At 35.5% G+C, this 16,327-nt stretch overlaps 1 protein-coding gene across 1 annotated transcript in view; it reads left to right on the top strand.

The window, feature by feature from the left end:
* Positions 1–16,327, top strand: part of tweek (transmembrane protein KIAA1109 homolog tweek) — a 1,221,702-nt gene that overhangs the window by 137,122 nt on the left and 1,068,253 nt on the right. Inside the window, 1 exon segment of the mRNA XM_090406645.1 lies at positions 8,081–8,251. Coding sequence (XP_090262771.1) covers positions 8,081–8,251 — 171 coding nt within the window.

Genomic DNA, 16,327 nt, shown 5'->3' with positions numbered 1-16,327 from the left:
GTGGTTTAGTAACTTGGCTTTTTTGCATTTTGCATAAGATCAAATTCACTATGGAACTGGAGGAGAAGAACAAAGAACTACCCTTTCTTGACATACTGGTGAGGAGAGAAGATAACAATGTCCAACTGTCCATTTACAAGAAACCCACAGATATAGGTAGATGTCTACATTATTCGTCTAACCATCATAGATCACAAAAACACAGCATCATTCATATGCTCCGTAATAGAGCCTTAAGGTCTATTTCGAAAGAAGTAGATGTACAGAGAGAACTGTCACAAATAGTTAACACTCTATCTCTGAATGGATACCCTTCTAACATTTTAAACAAATTGATTTTTAAAGACAACCTCCAACAACGTGTAACGGAGTCATAATATGTGTCCACAGCTGTCATTCCATATATTAATTCTGTATCCACAAAATTGGCAAGAATGTTAAAAGCTCATAACATCAGAGTGGTTTTTAAACCAACTACCACGATCAGACAAGTTTTAAGATCACCCAAAGATGGGTACCTTTCTTCAAATTTTCTGGAGTATATGAAATTCCATGCACGTGTGGCCTTTCTTACATTGGACAGACCTCTAGAAGTTTTGAAATAAGACAGGAGGAACATGTGGGGGATGTCAATCACAATAGAATCATCACATCTGGTTTAGCTCATCATTTCTCAACATCAAATCACGTTATAGATTGGAAAAACAGGTCTATGCCTTACATCGAGAATGACTACAGATACAGAACTTTCAAAGAAGCAGCAGTGGTGCTATGCACAGGCAATAATTTAAATAGAAATCAAGGTGCTGTTCTTAAAGACAAGGAAAAATCTCATCAATTCTCTCAGCTTAACAGAACTACAATATACGAAAAACTACACAACACATGGTCATGTACTGGATTCTGACTGAAGCATTCAAACGCATGCATGCCATCAAACACGAATTATCAAATGTAACGGCCTAGCAGTTACTAAAGCCTATATTTTCATGTAACTTGATGCATTTGTTTTCACACCAGTACAGCCTTGAAAATGCTAGACAGTGGCTAGTGAAACTTGTTGGCTCTTTGTATTTTTAATCATTAAATCATATGGTCTTTTAACAGTGAAAGTTCTTAGTTTTAACACTGATTATGTCACTCTGGTATTTGTCTAATTCTTTTGCCAGTTTCACTGTTTTTTTCTTAGCACTTTTCACATGTTTTAAGGACTGAAATGCAAGAAGCCGTAATGGCTTCTTGCATTTCAAGTCACAGTTAACTGCATCAGTCTGTCAATATCTTGGTCTTCTATTTTTCCTTGCTTTAAACACATTTTCTACCTTTCCTTGCTCATCAGTAACATTTTGTTCTAGTAAGCAAACTCTTAATCATGAATTATAAATTATCAGCAAAACATTTATATGCAGTGGCTAGAGCAAAAAAAAAAAATGCAAATGACTACCCACAGCAATAATAATAGCATAAAAATCTTGAGAATATGGATGATCCACATTTGATTTATATAACTTTTAATTCAAGAGAATAACAATATTTCTTTATTTAAATAATAGGTCATGCAGATCACAAATAAATAGAACTCTGGGTTTCCCGAGTTCTATTTATTTATTCCCCACTCCAGAATTCTAGGCACTAAAGAGTAATAATCTCATGTCTTATTTTGAATACAAATACTTTTCAGTAATCGATCTTGGGACACTACTGTTGCTGTTAGCATTAAATTAGTGGCTTTTGAAACTAGCAGAAAATTTTCTTCAACCACATTTATTAACACAGGATTCTTGCTTTGAAGTTTTTTTCACTTGGTTGCAAAGTAAATTAAAGTTTCCAAGAAATTTATATTCTTAATGAGCGTGTATTTTCTTGATCACAGAACTAATGTAAATAACTATTTGGGAACATTGATCAAGTGTAAACGGATAAGTATTTTAATACTGACTAGTTTCACCAAACTTAAGCTGTTGGCATCGTCAGGGTATAAGCACTGAGGGTTAAAACATATCACAAAATAGATCTTAATTGTAAATTCTAAAAATTATAGTTACAAACTAAAATAGCATTGAACGTGAATAATACACGTATCGCGTGTACATGATTTACTAGTTGTTGCTAAGGAACATTCTATAGTTAGCATTAAAGTTAATTTCTTGTGTGTTCAGAGATCTAATCAAGGTTTTCCATATCTCTGGAAGTATTAAACCTTGGTTCCTGTTAAGGTTATCTGTAGTGCGTGCGACTGTGGCTGCTTCTTTAAACATTCGAGAGCAGTAGTCTTCCTCTATGTAAGGGGTACAACTTTTGTCCCACTCAATGATATGGTTTGTTCTGGAGAAATGTGATGACAGGATTGATATGTTTTGTCTGTTATTTTTCTTGAGGCTTCTCGAAGTCTGGCTGATATAACTTGAACCACACGAGCATTGGATATTATAGACTCCAGCATACTTATAGAAAGGATGGGTATCTTTTGGAGATCGTAGTAGTTTACAAATTGTTTCTATAGGTTTGAATGTCACTCTTATTTTGTGTGGTTTTGAGGAGATTAGTGAGCTTGTTAGAGATACTGCTCACATTCGGAATGGCGATTGTTATAATATATTGAGTGTCTTCTCGTTCTCTTTGTGGTGGCTCAGAGATACTGCTCAGTGAGCAGTATCTCTAACAAGCTTGCTAATCTCCTCAAACCACACTCTACCCTGAGGCTATTTCTTTGTGTGATACAGAAATTATAGATACAGATACCACGTGACCCATGTAGAAAAGACTTCACTTTTAGAGGCTTGATATAGAGATACATGGAATAATGTTGAAAGTGGACACAACATAAATGGCACAGTCGACAGGATGTAATTTGCATAATTAAATAAGTAAAATATATGTAAGTTAATGCAAATTGGTTTCGAATTCTATCCAGAAAAAAAAAATTTTTTTTTGTCTAAGGCAAAGGTTGAATTTTAGAGTTTGTTAACTTAGATAGCAAGCATGTCTATCACAAGTAGTGAATCAGGTATCAATGATAATGAGTTTTTTAAGTACATTAACCCACAACAAGTGTTTCCTCAATTTTCGGGGGAGGAGACGGATGACGTGGTCACGTTTTTCAATTATATAGAGGAGCTGAGAAAGACTGGAGGATGGACCGACTTTCAGTTACTGGTTCTACTCCGTAGCAAACTAACAGGGGAAAGCCAAAAAACCTTCCTGTATGCCTCTCCCATTCTAAGAGAAACGCTGGAGTAGTCCAAATTTAGAGAAGTCCTAATTTCTCAATATTCCAAATTAAGAAGTTTGGGGCCTAATCTGTGCAAGCTCCAGAAGTGTATTCAAAAGGATAGGGAGAGTGCTTCTGACTTTCAGAATAGATTGCTATCGGTGGCCAGTGCTTTAAATGTCTCCAGTGAGGAAAGACTTCACTTAGACCTGGCTGTCTTCCAGCAATTCAGGCAAGGAGTGCAACAGGAATTTAGAGAAACAGCTTTTAAAAGACTAACCAACCTGGATGAATGCTACAATGCAGTCAAGGATAGAGAGCAGATGCTTAGGGACCTACATACCACATCTGCTGCCTGCCATGTTAACTTGGTTGAAGGGGACCATAACAACATGAGGAAAATCGAACAGGAAAGGGAATATAAAGAGAAAGAGAAATCTAGAGTAAGAAAAGGAAATGAGGGCAGCTGTATTGAAGCTATAAATAAAGTGACAGAATTCCTTCCTGAAACACATGACTTCAAATCTATGATAAAAACAGAAGTGAAACTTCTCCAGAAACCCGTTATGGAGCGTCTAGATGAGGTGATGAAGAAGCTGGAAGCAATGTCTGTGAAGACCTCAGAACCTAAAATTGATAAGAATGAAGAGACTACTAGGCTGGTTCGCGAGGAGTTTGAGAGGATGCAAAGACCCCTCATTGACCAATTAGACACCGTCATGAAAAGACTAGCAGATGTTACCTCACAAGAATCAGCAATTCCTTCATCAAATCACAGGACCATCAGTGATCTAAGTGATAGAGGAGAGCCTCCCAGATGCTATATTTTAAGAAGAGTGGGCATCTTGCTCGCAATTGCTACCAAGGTAGAGGTCGATCTGATAGATATTATAGGAAGAACACAGATCCCATACTTATGCAAACAGAACATGGAAAAGCAGGCAGGGAAGGAAGGAACAAACGAACTCATGGAATGATGATAAGGGGCATTGCCAATGGAAAGCATTGTAATGCTTTATTGGACACTGGATCCCAAACCTCAATTATTTCTGAGGACTACTTTAAGCTGATAGAGCCCTATGTAAAGGATAGGGTTACTTGCCTCAGAGAATCAGTAAGAATATCTGGGATTAATTCCTCCACAATTAATGCAACAAAGTCGGCGTGTTTAAGAGTGTACCTACCTGAGTTCTGGCTGTGTGCTTGGCATGAGTTTTTGGTCTTATCAAAAGTTTCTCTCCCAAACATAAAACTGATTCTAGGGGATGACTTCTTGATTAAATATAATTTTAGGTGTGATTATGCTAAAAGGGATGTGCATCTCCTTGGAAGAAGGAAATTCTCCAGAGAAAGTCATTATCGAAGTTCTTACAACAAAAAAAGGAATTCTTTCAGACATAATCTCCAGAACCATTATGAGGAAGAACAAATCAGCAAATGAGTCGTTAGACCTAGGTGTGATAAGCTCGACATGGAAAAGCCCCAGTTATTGGAAGAGGCCAACCCTCATGTGAACTGTGTGTCACAGGTTGAAAGAATACAAAGGGAAATTAATACTGATGTTGAGAGCATGAAATCGGACAAGGTGCAACCTGATATTAGGAAAATATATTACAATCACATTAGGAAAAGAAAGAGAAATACATCCAGATTAGGTCAATTTGTGTTTGGTAATTTAAGTGAGTAGAATAAGAAACCCTGGGTGCACACGGGTTCTTTTTTTAATAAAGAGAATTCACATTACAGAGTAAGGGGGAAGAACCTGAGAAGTTGACCCCCCCCAATATAAAAAGAGGAAAACTTGGCTAGAAAAATTTTTTTTATTAAAAGGGGGACCTTTATTATACCCTGATAAGTTAAGAATGTTAAAATTCCACTTATCACGGTTTCATAAGCAAAGAAGTAAAAACCCTGTAAAATAATTAAGTAAACAAGCTTGTTTCTAAGTAGGTATCGTTGTGAACTTTAGAAAATATCGAATACATTGATTTAAGAAGAAAGAAATAATTAATTAGCTCAAGGAGAATTTTATAATGTAAATAAAAAAAAAAAAAAAGGGGGAATTTTAGATAAATATGTAATGGAAAGTTGCCTGAGACATAGTGTAAATTAAGAGAGTTATGGTTTTGTATTGATATTAAATCTGATGTAAGGACATTTTGTAAAAGAAACACTAGAACGTATTCTGTGTGAAAGATAGTCCAAGGTTCAAAGGACACGCTGACGATTGCCCCCGGCAGTAGCGTGCTTGGCATGTGGAGTAAACAAGCAGGAGAAAACGGATTTCGCGAGGTCATGTGACATAGGAATTCGAGGTGTCGGATGAACAGCGAAGTGTTATTTTTTTTTACCGATAGGGTGAACCTATAAAAGGGTTAGGACCCCCCCCCCCTTCGCTCTCTTGGTCTTTCATCATGTGGAGTTCTCACATATCCTCGAGTAGTGAAGGTTTAGTCTGGTGCTGGTTTGGGGATGACCGAACGATACCTCTAGACTAGGACGATGTTACAGCGGGTAACCCTCTCCTAGATTCCTGGAAAGTAGTGGCAGACCATGCTGTTGAAAGGTCAGCAGATGCACACGTCCCGAAGTCTAAGCTGGTAATTACTATGAGGTCTTGACCCGAGGTAGATTGAAGGAAACAAAGAAATGTCCTAATGAAACAGAGGATAGACTAATACAGAAGCAGACGGAAAGGTACCATCAAGTGGAGATAAGTAAAGTTTGTTATTTATATGAATGTAATCTGAATATGTATTAATATGTGAAGCTTTATTGGTGAAGGACTCAGATCCACGTATAGGTCAGGACTGTAGTGCATGTGTTTTATAGAAAGTCATGAGTGAATGGTTATTAATTGAAACTGAATCTTTGTATGTTGAAGAATAGTTAATGTTACCAGTAGTTAGTATAGAAATTAAATACTGGAATTTAGTAGTAATCTAGATGATATAGAATTACCTACTTTTGTGTGAATTACTTGAGAAAAAAATGTGTTCAGAAATCATATCTTATGAAGTCAAGCTAATTAAGTGATTTAGATTAGAATGTGTTTTATTTAGAGTGATAATTGTTCTTGTATGTTAAACTGTAATGTTAAACTGTAATCAAATAAACCTTGCTTGATTTTAACTAAATATATGAATCTGTGTATAGAATTCGATGCACCACTTGTGAAACTCATTACGGATCTGAGTGGGAGTTTAATTGAATAAAGTTAAGGACACGATTGCAACCCTAGGTCACATGAGTATATCTTCTAACTTTCTTCTTGATTGAGTTATATCTTTAATCTAATAATTCTAAGTGGCACAGTCTAAAAATATAAATTTCTTAGGATTTTAAGAGAGGTAAGGTTTGAGGACTCTGTCGCATTGAATTTTGGCTCTACCCTGAGGCTATTTCTTTGTGTGTTAGAGATACCATGTGACCCATGTAGAAAAGACTTCACTTTTACGGCTTGATATAGAGATACATGGAATAATGTTGAAAGTGGACACAACAGCAGTGAGCACAATATTGCATACACTAGGTTGATAGCATTTAGCAAAGTGAGCTCTGAGTTGAACAGTCTCTTCTGCATCTGTCATCTGCGCACCTTCTGCATTCATTAGAGTTATTGTTTCTTGTTCATTTTTTCTTTTACTTGCAGCATAATGATAGAATTCTTTTGGGTAGTCTTTAGCTTACAGAGCCAGTTTCTTTTCATACTCAGACTTGACTTTCCATATAATAATTGTGACTCTTCTAACCTGCTCCTTATAATTTTCATAACTGACATCATCCTTATGAACATGGTATTCTTTCCAAGTCATCTTTTTTCTTATGAATCTCTTGATTAATAAGATTACACATCCATTACATTCCTACTCTATTTATTCTTTGAACTTTGGAACACATCCAATATTGCATCATTTAAGTATTGTTTAAATGCTTCTCATGCACTGCCAATATTTTTCCTATCCAACAACCAATACCAGGATGCAGAATTGAGGCATACTGTACACTTGGTCATAATTTCCTGCTTTGTAGTTTAGCATGTAACTTTTTCTGAATGGAACATGCATAAACTTAGCCAATTTTCAAGTGAGTACCACATGGTCACTGTCACCAATTGGAGGCAGAATAGTTACATTTTTAACTGAAACCTCCTATGACACTATTATCATATCTAAAACTCTTTGGCCTCAAGTTCCTTCTATTACATACCAGTTGTGAGTAGTTGTCTCGCAGCAACTCATTAAATTCAGTTTCATTTTTCTCATGAGATTTTACTTGTACCCAGTCAGTGTTTAGATAATTAATGTCCCCCATTATGATTACTTGTTTTGCATCCATCATTTTTATTTGGTAATGCCTTTCTTTGTCACTAGCAACCAATCCACAATTTCTTGAACAATACCCCCCTACTATGTATTTGATTTTGTTATACTCCATCTCACACCAGATGGCTTCAAACTCACTGCCACATGAAAAACTTTTACTAGTATTACAATCATAGGTTTGAACTCTTGAATTCAAGTCATCCACTGTCATTAGCAGCACATCCCCTCCTCTCCTATCCTGTCTATTCTTCCTAAAAATACTGTACCCTTTACACTCAATACCAGTTCATATATATATATATATATATATATATATATATATATTTTATTAAGCTGTAAAGTTCATTTTTTACCGTGTTATTTTATGTCTTATGTTTTTATTTCTCACCTGAAGAAGTCGGATCACCGATGAAACTAGTTGTGATGTATTAAAGGTTTTTGTTATACTTTCTCGGGTTCTAGTCAGTTAAATTTATTTTTATAAATATATATATATATATATATATATATATATATAATTTTATTTATTTATTTTTCCTGTTAGGAAACCAATGCTATTCATATGTGTGTTGGGCCAGGCTCATATCTAGAGGTTACTATTCCTTGGATAATTACAGAACATGGTTATTCTACTCATATAAATGGTCAGCTGTTACATGTGGAAGCTTCTACAAGTCTTCAGTATCGAGCATTTGTGGAGAGTGAAACTCTAGAGGTAATTAATATTGGTAATGGTGTTGAGATATCTATTTTGTTTTATCTTATCAATTTTTTAGGACTCAGTTTATTGAATAAATTTATTGAAGAAATATTTTTGCTTTCATAATCTTGATATACCTTTTTAATTCATTTCTCTTCCTCAGATAAATATGAATTTTAAATTTGTCTTTTTTCATAACAATGTAGTTTGCAGACATAGAGAAAAAAGTTGCAATGGTTAAAATTTCTTTTATTGGATAAAAGAACAATGCATGAACCAAAAATTTTCTTTTATGAAAATAATGATTATAAATAATTTTTATTTGTAAATCCATTTTAATTTGTACCCTATTTTATTTAATTATACTCTAATTTGCTTAACCTGTGTGTGTGTGTGTGTGTGTGTGTGTGTGTGTGTGTGTGTGTGTGTGTGTGTGTGTGTGTGTGTGTGTGTGTGTGTCCATTTTACTTACATTCTACATTGAAATTTAGAACAGAGCCCCAGATTTTTTTTGCAATTGTACAGATAACTACTATATATGTTTACATTATGTTTTTTTGTTTTTATTTGTTTCACTTTTTATTTTTTTAATCTTGTATGGATACTTGGATATTGGTTATTCATTTTGATCTTTAGTAGAATAAAACAGATATCTAAAGCTAATAATTATAATTATTTAGCTAGATAATTATCTAACTAAATTTATTTAGCTAATTAGATCTTAGCCAATATTTTGCCTTGGTTACAAAGGCAAAATATTGGCTAAGATCTAATTAGCTAATTATTGGCTTCATGGACACAAACAGATATATTGAGCATGTGCACATGCTCAATATATCTCTTTGAAGACAGAATGCCTGTGAGAAAGTGAGTTGTATAAGAGAAGGAACAGTGATTTAACAAGGTTGTCCTCTTCCAGAAGAAAGGAAGTCTTTAGGAGAGGTGTATAAACTAGAGATCAGATAGCAAATCAACAAGTGAATTTTAAAAGGAAGTAAGTATTCATCGGTTTTATTTATTGGATGCACTAGTAGGAAGGCAAACACAGACCGATTGTAATAGCAAGCTCTTGCAGCCTTAACTGGTATCCTCTATGGTGTGGTAGTGATGGGCACTTACTGAAGTTGTCAAAATGATGGTCTTCCAAATTTTTGTCAGTGCATTGCAGCCGAATTTGTTTAAGTTTGGGGAATGGTGTAGTGCTGTGGTGCATTCCAGAAATAGTCTCTCTCTCTCTCTCTCTGATTTAAATCATGGTCTGCCATCCCAGAATAACTGTAGTGTAGATGGACTTATTTGCAGTATTCTTCAATGGATATTGGAAGTTCTTCCTGTTTGTCAGAAGTTCTTTCAGCTTGAAGGAGTAAGGGATACTGTACACTCTGGAATGGTCCAGATGGTGGAGAGGAGTTGTCAGTGAGTGGATAAGGGTAGCCAATTTTTGGTAAGTCTTGAAGGACATCTTTATGTTATATATTTTAAGGAAAAAATCCAGATGTAGGGAATGGCAATGGATTTTTTTATATTCTTGATTTGGGGAAGATTTGTTTGGGCAGATGATCAGAAAGCTCTGTTGATTTTGTTAATGGAGAACCAAAAATGCATCCCGAATGTGACTGATTTCAGTGAAGAGGCTGTTGTTGTGGTCTGAGTGTTTTGTTCTAGCTTCGTTTGCTTAAGTTTTGATAATACCATACTGCTGAGAGGAGGAGTAGTGTGATAGGTGGTGGATGTACTTACCAGTGTGGGTAAGTTTTCTGTATACTGAAAAGGATCTGTTAGTTAGCCAGATAACTACTGTAGAATGTCAAGAATGGCGTGTTCTCCATTCTCTGATGATGTACTAGAAATATTTTTAGCACAGCTCATCAGCCAACACCTGAGGATCCATTTCTTCATCAAAAACAATGCCTGCCCTTCCTGGACACTCTAGTTACCTGGCTACCAAACAGATCCTTTAAACCTGTTCCCACTGGTAGTACATTCACTGGGTACTTTTTTTTATGCTTATCCCCTATTATAGGAAATAGTGCTACTTTACTGTCCTGTCACTGTTAATTGGTTTGTATCTATATATTTTTATGTATTTTTTTATATTATTCCCACACATGATTTATTGTAAAACTCATTAATAATGCTAACTATGACAAGAGATTAAAAAGAGTAAGAGAGAGAGAAAGGTGCATCTTGATATTTTTTGATGTTGATGTTGGAGGAGAAGACATTACTCAAGTTTGAAGTTGGCCAGTGAATGGATGGTGACAGTAGATACCTTTGTTCTTACTTGCTTAGGGGAAAATGGATGAATAGTAAAAGCCATTTCAGTACAATAGTTATCATCTAAGTATATATAGAAAAAAACCTAAGGAAGACAGAATGTCTGTGAGAAAAATGAATTGTATAAGAGAAGGAACAGAGATTCAACACGGTTTTTCTCTTCCAGAAGAGCAGGAAGTCTTTAGGGGAAGTGTAGAAACTAGAGCTCGGATAGCAAACATGAGATGGACACAGGTCCACAAATCATATGTCATTTCTTCTGCACTACCTATGTATAGACTGATTAGCTAGCAATGCCCTCCTTCTCAGTTCACCTTTATCATAGCATAGTAGGATACTTACTGCCTTCATCTTCTCGCTCTTTAGTTTTGCTTCTCCTGACAACTCTTTTACATCCTCTCTCATAGAATACTTCTTGCCAACTAAGACTATCATTTGCTTCGACTTACCTTTTTTGCATCCAGATGGCATGACTGATATCATGAATTTTTGCACTGCAATGGGGTTCTCGCTTTTTTTATGTAGAGTTTCCTGTTAATGCAGATGTCCCTCAGGGCTCTGTCATTTCACCTACTCTCTTTCTGATTTATATAAATGACCTGCTCTTATTGAATGCAAACACTATTCATAGCTTTGCTGATGATAGTACTCTGTACTCATCTCATATGATCTTGAAGCTTGATATGTTTGTGTATTGCAAGGCTTGTTCTATGAGCAGGATGAATACAGAGGACTATCATCGGCAAAACTATGAATAGGGCTTGCATTCAATGAGAACAGGTCATTTATGTAAATCCTGCATTAATAGGAAACTCTTTATAAAAAATCAAGAGAACACCATCCACCGTTACACATAGGGATTGATCCGAGAGAGATAACCGACAATCCAGTTACACCAGGAGTTATACTGCACTTGATATCCCCCAAGGCTTTGCAGTGGCAGATTTCTCCAAAACTTTTCATGGGATGAATCTAGACATATGTGATATAGGCCAGAAGATTTCCTGCGGATTTAGATTGGCAAAATCTGCACTAGTAATCACTAATTAGATGACAAGTTTTTCAATTGTCGAAGAAGTTGACTGTTGATAACCTTCTTCTTTGCTTTGTACAAAACTGAGATGAGAGCAATAGATCAATAGCATAGTATATAGATGATAAAAAATAGGTGTTAATTCAGGAACACATCTCTTGAGCACAATAGGTGGATTCTATCAGGACCAGCTTCTTTTTGGTATCCAGGTTTGGGATTGGATTATTTCCAAATCCAGTATTGAGGTCTTCATCAATCATTATATATTTATATTGCATTTACCATATTTATTTGAATATAACTCACCCTTGCATATATCTTGTACCCCCTGAGTTTACTTTACAAAAAATAAACTAAAAAGTTTCACATATACCTCGCATGTGAAAAAACTAAAACTTTAAGAAATAGATAGTGAATGTTGTTATGGCAGGTTCAGATATTTTGGAATTTGATTGAAGAGAATCAGCATTTCAACTCGACATTCGTCGGCTTGCCTTTGTTATTGAGTCACACAATCTTTAAGACTGCACCAATCACATGCATATCTTCATAGCTGTGCCATCTCTACTGGCCTAATATTGCTGTCTGTTTCATGCTCTGGAAGTAGTGATAGCGAATAGAAGATTCTTGTTAAGTCATACCCATTTTCAGTTTTTTTTTTTTAAATCATGGTGATCTTTTGATTCCAAAATGATTAAAGGACAGTCAGTAATGAAACTGTTTGTTTTAATTTAATTACACAGCATTGTCGCTAAAGATTGAAATATACCGTGATGAAGATGAGCAGCTGATAGCAAAAGTAATGTTGATAATTAAAATTTAAATGCATTCATTTTATAAATAATGTAATCAATTATTAATTATAACGAATACTGAGGATTTAATTATAAATGTCAATTTAGTTTCTATTCTGAAAAACTTTAGTTTCCAAAAATTCCTGCTTATGTCTCATACAACAATTTTTTAACTTTAATTTTTGGGAAACAAGTGCGAGTTATATTCGAGTAAACATGGTATTTAACTGTTTTTGTAATTCCTTATAATATTATTCATGATAATGTTTTCTACCTTCTTCAGAGGCATAGATGCCTATAATATTTACATAATTCTTTTTTTTTTTTTAGTCACCATCATCATCAGATTCCTGACAGGTACCCTCAAGGGTTGTACAGGATATGATAGTACTACATGAAAAATTTACATCATTACTAACTTCCTATCTACAATTTTCCTCCAAATCAGTCTGCTACTTGTCAAGACTCCAACATTATCAGATCTTATATTTCTATCGTCTAAGGCACTTTGTACCGTATCAATCCGCTTACATCTTGGTGTTCCTCTAGGTCGTTTTCCTGCCAACCTGGTAGAGAATACTTGTTTTGCCAATCTTTCCTCGGCCATTCTGTTTAAGTGACCATACCACCTGAGATTAGCTCTGCTAACGCATTCCTGGATGCTGACAATGTCAAGTTCTTTCCTAATATAATCGTTTTTGATATGATATTGCCATTGATGCCATCTGTTCATGCCCCTAATCTTTCTCAGGACTCTCATATTTGCGGTCTCTAGTCTTTGGTCAAGTGTTTTACTTCTAACCCAGCTCTCAGATCCATAAGTTAAAATTGGTTTGAACACTGTCTTGTATACAGCTAATTTAGTGTTCCGACTAATTTCTCTCTTATTCCATATGAATTTATTCATTTGACTTCCTACCATGCCAGCTTTGTTGATTCTGTTGCCTATTTCCATATTTAGTTTACCATCTTCACTAAAATCGTGCCTATAGGTGAAATGTTTTACTTGTTCCACAGGTTCTCCGTTCACAACGCAGTTGATATTTTCAACAATTCTACCTATTTTCATTGTCTTTGTCTTTTTATTGCTGACCTTCATACCATATCTATTACAACAGTTATTCAATTTAGTTAGGGAATCTTGCAAACTTGTAGCGGATTTATTTAGAAGTATGACATCGTCTGCATAGAGCAAAGAGCTGACATTAATATCTCCAATTCTGATATCATTTTTAATAACACTTTCCTTCATAATGTGATCCATATAGATAATGAATAACAGAGGATATAATGTACATCCTTGAAACCATCTTCTTGTACTTCCTTCAATTCTAACTGCTGACTTACAACTCAAATACAGACTAAGTATTGCTTGATATAATGCCCCATTGACACCATATAACTGTAGCGTATTGAATAGCTTCTCTCTTGGTACCTTGTCATATGCCTTTTCCAAATCGACAAAACTTAAATACAGATCTTTGTTATATTCCCATGGTTTCTGAACTATTTGGCCTGAATCCAGCTTGTTCTTCACCAAGCTTTTCTTCCAAAATTCTTTTCAACTGTTTCTCAAGTATACTTGCATAGATCTTGCCAGGAACACTCAGTAGGGAAATACCTCTGTAATTCTTTTTTATAATTTTTATAAAAAGGGAAAAAAATTTCCTTTTTTATATATAGGTACTATGAGAGCTCTACTCGAATCATAAGAAATTTGCCCTTCTGTCCAGGCCTTTTGAACAATGCAGTGCAGCCACTGTAAGACTTTTATACCACAATACTTAAGAATTTCTGGTCGAATATCATCTACTCCTGCTGCCTTTCCACATTTCAAGCCTTTGATGGCTTTTTCTATTTCAAGTATGGATATGTATTCCTGACTGTGTGCCTGTTGAGTGTTTTTTACCACTGTGCGATCACTGCTTGTTTCATTTGGCAATTTTTCGAAGTAGTTATTCCATACTTCGAGAATATCTTTTTCTCCCATTTTCATGTCACCTTTATCAATTCTAATTCCTTTTACAGCACACTCTCCTCCATTTCTGAGCTTCTTCAACAACCTCCAGAATATTTTGCCACCTTCTTGATATTTATTTTCTATATTCTTGCCAAAGTCCTCCCATGACTTTTGTTTAGCTAGTTTTACACAGTGTTTAGCATTCTTGCATTTGTGTCTATATTCTCTCAGAGCACAAGCAGACTTATTTGACAGGAACATTTGATATGCTTTCTTCTTTTCCTTCACTGCCTCTTTAACTTCCTGTGTCCACCAGGAAGTTCTGATTTTTTTTATCCTTGCAGACAACCTCACCACATGCCTCTCTGGCAGAATCAATCAATGTTTTCTTCAGAGTCGCCACTGAATCTCCAAGGTTTCATTCATGTTCTCAAACTCTTTCATTTTTTCTTCAATAATCTTTGTGTATTTTAGTCTACAGTTCACATCTGAGAGCTGCTCAACTTTTATTCGCTTTAAAACTTTTTGATTTTTGATATTTATTTTCTATGTTTATTTTCTTGTCAAAGTTCCTCCCATGACTTTTGTTTAGCTAGTTTTACACAGTGTTTAGCATTCTTGCATTTGTCTCTGTATTCTCTAAGAGCACAAGCTGACTTATTTGACAGGAACTTTTGATATGCTTTCTTCTTTTCCTTCACTGACTCTTTAACTTCCTGTGTCCACCATGGAGTTCTGGTTTTTCTGTCCTTGCAGACAAACTCCCCACATGCCTCTCTGGCTGAATCAATCGGGATTTTCTTTAAGGCTCGCCACTGAATCTCCAAGGTTTGGTTCCTGTTCTCAAACGCTTTGATTTTTTCTTCAATAAGCTTTGTGTATTTTAGTTTACAGTTCACATCTGAGAGTTACCAACTTTTATTCGCTTTAAAACTTTCTTACATGTTATTCTTTTCAATATGAAATTCAGTTTTTTCTTGCTCAAGACTAAATAGTGATTACTTCCAATTTCAAATCCTCTGTACACTCTGGTGTTCTGCACAAGGGAGAAAACATCACTATCAACAGTAACATAGTCAATGAGACTTTTCTTATTCCTTGCCTCTTCTCTCCACATGAATTTGTGCACATTTTTATGTTGGAACATGGTGTTAGTAATAACCAGTCCATGTCCTGAGCAGAAATCCAACAGGTATTTGTCATTATTATTAGCTTTGCTCTTTTCTCCAAATTTTCCTAAAATATTTTTGTATGTCTGACAATCATTTTCTACTCTGCTATTTAGATCCCCAACAAGGACCAACTTTTCCTTTTTCATTGTGTTAGTTGCTTTTTCTAAAGCATTAAAAAATTCCTCCACTTCTACCTTAGTAGAACCTTCTGTTGGTCCATAGGCATAAATAAGTCTCATTGTCCAATTTCCCATTCTGATATTTGCCCACATCACTCTTCTTGAGATTGCCTCCCATTCAAGAAGATTAGCCTCGTATTTTGTGTTGAATACTCTGGCTACTCCTTCTTTTCCTTGGTTGTTATTGCCTGAATATAACATTTTGTATTTATTGCTCAGAAAGATCTCACCAGTTTTTGTCTTTTTTGTTTCAGTCACCCCTGTTATGTTGATCTGGTACTTATCTAATTCCTCAGTTAGCTCCATGTCTTTGCCATTCAGGCTTCTTATATTGATAGTACTGATCTTTAACTCTGGTGATGTTTAGTTGGGATTTGCTTTAAGATTTGTTCCAGTAGCTGACTTTTTGCTGTTCGCCCTGGTTCCCTGGCGAAAACAACGGTGGCCTTGTGTAACTGGGTGACGCCTCAGCCGGCATGAAATTTTGTCATGTTGTACCATCATTTTGTATATTGGTTTAAGCCAATAAGAATGCAATTTGGTTGGCTAAATCCCAAATTGCCAACCCATCCTACTTTGTTCAGTATTCAGCTAGATACCCAACAGGGTGCACCACGAGAAGGTGAGGATTGGACATTAGGTCAGAAGCCCTCGTCGGTTCTCCGCATTCCTTTAA

Source organism: Typopeltis vanoorti, chromosome 16 (genome assembly GCF_054136105.1).
Source record: "Typopeltis vanoorti isolate ZY-2024b chromosome 16, IOZ_Tvanoo_1.0, whole genome shotgun sequence".
Lineage (NCBI taxonomy): Eukaryota > Metazoa > Arthropoda > Arachnida > Uropygi > Thelyphonidae > Typopeltis > Typopeltis vanoorti.
The sequence above is the reverse complement of the archived record's forward strand: the minus strand, read 5'-3'. Positions and strand labels throughout refer to the sequence as shown.